Source organism: Atta cephalotes (genome assembly GCF_000143395.1).
Source record: "Atta cephalotes unplaced genomic scaffold scaffold00018, whole genome shotgun sequence".
Lineage (NCBI taxonomy): Eukaryota > Metazoa > Arthropoda > Insecta > Hymenoptera > Formicidae > Atta > Atta cephalotes.
Genome location: NW_012130082.1, coordinates 218503 through 223302, shown reverse-complemented (window position 1 = coordinate 223302; position 4800 = coordinate 218503). Strand labels below are relative to the sequence as shown.

At 35.8% G+C, this 4800-nt stretch overlaps 1 protein-coding gene across 1 annotated transcript in view; it reads left to right on the top strand.

The window, feature by feature from the left end:
• The first annotated feature begins 3766 nt into the window (after window positions 1-3766).
• LOC105618862 (muscle M-line assembly protein unc-89-like) overlaps window positions 3767-4800 on the top strand; it is a 54858-nt gene continuing 53824 nt past the window's right edge. Inside the window, exon 1 of the mRNA XM_012200396.1 lies at window positions 3767-3784. Coding sequence (XP_012055786.1) covers window positions 3767-3784 — 18 coding nt within the window. The remainder of the gene's footprint in view (window positions 3785-4800) is intronic.

Below are 4800 nucleotides of genomic sequence, written 5' to 3'. Positions count from 1 at the left end.
GACAATCACTGGAACGCGTCGATGTTAATATACGAGTTGTTATCTCGGTAGAGATGAGCCGATCAGTTATGCGTGCTTTGTGTCGAATCGATGTTGATTGCTTAGCGACGACGATAATTCGGTAAATACGAATGAAATCACGTGGCATGTTTGTACACTTATTCGTTGTATCTGTATGGTTTGACAATGAAAACAGATTCTCGTTCTCGTGATATAACAATACGTTGTTAACTACAATTAACTTTATTACAATTATTTTAAGCAAGTAATGTCTAATGTCAAAATCAAATATTGCTCATTTCTTACAACGACTTACAACTAAAAAGTAACAAACTTTTCCCAAAAAATGAGTTTAAATTATTAAAACTTTGTTACATTAATTTTGAAATGCAATTTTGGTGTAATAACTGATTGTAGGGGAATGAAAATACAGAGAGAGCAAAAAGTATATTACAAGGAAATTTTTTATAAAAAAAGTCTTATTTGTAAAAAATAAACATTAATTAGCAATTTTATACAATAAGTATATTCTGTTCTAATATAAGCAAACGAGTTTTACATATATTCCTGATTTTAGAAGCTAAATCTCTCGACTACAAATTTTTGAGGATCCAAATAATAGAATTTTTAATTTTTGCTTATTTTTTCAGATGATATATTTTCTATAATTAATACATCTTTTTGATATATATAATTTTACGAAACAGTCTATTGTATTTTTTATGAATAAATTGTTAATTAGCAGCAAGAAATGATGTTAGCAATTAAACATCGAATCGAATTGGTGTTGAAATCATCGTATCGATATCGATTCGGCATTAATTCGATGACTTATTTCTCACTGAATAATATTTACTTTTTAAAAATAAAGTTTTTTTAAAAAATATTTTCTCTGTACGAATATTTGTTGCACTCACTGTATATTCTTTGAAAATATGTTTTTCTCTTTTCCTCTTATATATTTTTCTCAATTTTTGAGTTATGTTATTGTGGTAAATAAGCGATATATTCTACATTATTTTTCTGCTTTAATTTATGTACGTATTGTTTATTCTTGAGAGGCTAATTCTAGAACGAGAAGGATTTTCCTTTCTCATTCGTGTAATTTCTTTCATAGACAAAAAGTCTACGTTGCATTAGAAAGATCTATACGAAATGTAAACGTACGTTTCCCAGTATTTTTCCTCGTTTGCTTTTTTTTTGCGAATCAAGCTACAGTTGAATTTCACGGATGGTGAATGTTGCACTATACCTCTTTCCGTTACGACAGGGTGATTGTTATGAGAAATTAAAAAAAAAAGACAAATCGATACATATATATGTATATTGCGCACACTTGTATATATATATTGCGACAGTTTTTCATCGCAAAAGCGCGTTATATTGATAACTCAACTCATCCTGCAGTCTCTAGTCTCCGATATTTCGCGCTTTCATTCCGCGGTCCTGTTGAGTATTTTTTTTTCCAACTTCGTGTATTTGTACGCACGAAACGTCAAGGTTTTGCGCTCGTTGCAATCGTTGTCGCGTTCGCTCTTTCCCAGTAAACTTTTCTTACGCTTGGGATTTCTAATGTCAACGTCAAGCTCGCGCGTTCGTGTTTCTCTTGCAGTGAAATGTAATTGCATCAAGAATTATTTCTTACAGCCAGCTAATGTTAACGTGGGATTTTACGAACTATACGTTATTCAACGTCAGTTTCCAATTTTGCATAACACATTTCCGTGCGGCGAATTTTCGAAAAATACCCGTGGATATTTCCGTGTTTAAAAAAGCCACATTATTAGCGGCAAACAGACAAAATCGATATTCACGTGCACGCTTTGCAATCGATATTTTCATTCTCATCGGAATCCGCGGGAGGACCGCGGTAAAAAGGCGAATATTTACCTATTTTTTTTCCATCGATGCGCGAACACGTTGTCGTGAAACACGATATCGCCTTCCGCGAACATGATTTTCGCGGAAATTTCCAACGTATTATTTATGTCGCTCAGTCCTTGTCCGATACGCGCCACGAGTATTATCTAGTATTCGACAGCCCGTTTCATCCTTGACGTTTCGCTCGCATTTAAATACTGCGGCCTGCGCATATAACTGCGCCGCAACGGCAATAAACTTTATCTTGATTAAACGTCAATATTGCACGGTACTAAACAATCAATACGGAACCATAGACGTATTTCCGAAAGTATTTTTCAATATACGTATACATACGTATATCGCGATTACTTTAGCACCGTCAACATTGGCATTTTAGTTGGCGGGCAACAATAACTGTTCGCATTTCCGCGCGTTGCATTTTCCACGAGGTTTTCACGTGGCACGGTCATGTAATTGGCCGGTTAACCGACATCGTTTGCATTAAAAACAAAAAAATTCACAACTCTCCGCATCAGATATACCGCGTATACATTCGCGCTGCACACGCGATGTAATTTAAGTCGCTTAATTAATCGCGTTCGCGTAACTCTAGCGAAGTGTAATCGTACACTCGCGAAGGTGGTGAAGTGAAACAGACGAGCTGTTCTTCCATCGATATATGCTGCCCTTCATTCGACTTCTTTTCGTCTTCGTATCGGATTAATTTTGATGTCTAATAATAATGAGAACGAGAATATCAAGTTCCGCAGATTGTCTCTCCTCGTATTATTATAATTTTCCGGATCTCTGATATTCCACCGTATTCGAACCGTATTTCGAACGTGCCCGCGTAATAAAATAGCACTGGAGATATACGTGAGAATGATCGGTCGTTATTTAATTAATATGATTTTAATTCATCCGTGCTTATTTAATACGGTTTTAATTAAGTGTCGCTGAAGATTTATCAGAATTCATTTACGCCGAGACTCGTTTGTCTATTAGGATTTATTTATTTAGTGAAACGTGGTTAGCGCTGAAGTAAATAACTCTGATAACGCAGAGAAGACAGGAAAGAGCAGCCCATGTTTTTTTAGATTCTTCGGCGTCGGTCTGTCTGACGGGCGAAACGGCTGTTTTTCTCTCTCTCGCGTTCTCGAATATCGGTTGTGCGAGCAAAGCAAATTTGCGGCGAAACTTTTTTTCCATTCCCTCGGCACAGCGCGTTTGAGGGTCAGCGATCGGGGTCGCGCGAGGCCGACCTGGAATTGCAAACGAAATTAACGAATCGAGTGCGCGGTGAGCGGTCACCGCTGGTTTGCGTTCGTGCCAAGCCGCTTCAAAAGTCAGCCGAATTAGGGAATCTCTGTTAAATCGGTGGAAATACCTTGGAACTATACGCAAACATATGCTACGATGATACATCAAACGGTCACGTTTCCCTTTTTTTCCAGTTCGCTGAAGTTTGTAGAGAACATATACCGGTCTTCATAAACTTTTATAAAAGTTAAGAAAACAGGTGAACAATAATTATCGATCAAAAATAAGTTAAAAAAAAAAAATAATTCGCATTGTTATGTTTTGCTAACCGTTACATTAAAAACACGCAAGTAATGTTTTGGTAAAATATGGAGATGGAATTAATGATATTATGAAAAGTATGTTGTTAAAATAAAATGCATTTTTCGGTGTGCATAATATATATTTTATTATAAACTACGTATTTTAACGTCATATTACATCTGTTTCCACCGCCTACCTTAATTTTTGAAAAATGAATTTATTAGACCGCGCGCGCACGCGGGTATGAGCGGGTGTGCTCTATTTCCGCAAAAATGAAATGTATTCTGCAACGTGAGCAAAGTTAGCTACTCGTTCGGAGTTGTAGTACATTATACCGGACATGTTGCAAGAATTTATGGTAAATCTTTTTCAGCGTGGCTTTATCGTTTCTTTTGTTATGTCCGTGAAAGTATATCTACGCTTTAATACCTTTTATGCACGTCACTTCATTGCAAATGAAAAATCTGATTAATTTAAACATTAATCAAACTGCATGCATTATATTTAAGGTCGGAATGAATTCTTGAAAGTACAATACCTCTTATCAATGACTTTTTTTTTCTAGTATGAACTTCTTCCGACACGATCAAATCGCGCGTATTGTAATACCGCTATCGTGCCAGCGAAAAATAATATGACGATGTACCAGGACGAAATTTCAATTCCCCTCTCCTAATCCTCTTACGCCGCGGTAATTTGTCCGTATCTATTTGACTTTACTCAAGACTGCAGTCGTAATTATTATTGCAGATAGAAAGCACTGCAATTTCGGTCCAAGTGTATTTGCGCGGCGCGCGCAAAGTACAGCTTGTCGCCTCAACGTACAAACACAATTAACAGAGCGTGTGCGAAGCGCCAAGCCTCGAATTTACTTTACGGGACCTGTTGCGGGGATCCTTGAGTTTTGCCTTATTCTCGCCGGTATTTTCTCCGGACCATGTCGCTTTTATCAGCTCTGCCGCTTCGTTTTATCGATAACAGCCCATGGCACTATCGCGACGATTGTGCGGTCTGCTCGCAATTAAACTTGGATGAAGAACTTCTATTTCGACGTTATCGTGAAATTAAAATTGTAATACGAATCGTAGGAAATTCATGGCTAACCTGGCATTTGGAACAATTAATTATTATTAGCAAATTTGGAAAAAAAATGTATATAATATGTTAAATTTTATAGTGAGAGAATTGAAGAAAATAATTTTTAAATTTTTATCGACTTTTTTCAACAGCCAAATCATATTGCAATGCTAAAATTTAAATTAATTGTTGTAAAAATAATTTCAAATTTCAAATAAATAAACACAAAAATAAATAATTTACTAACGTAATTTTTAGTTAGTTTATTTAATTTTAGTAATTTAGTAAATTAATTTA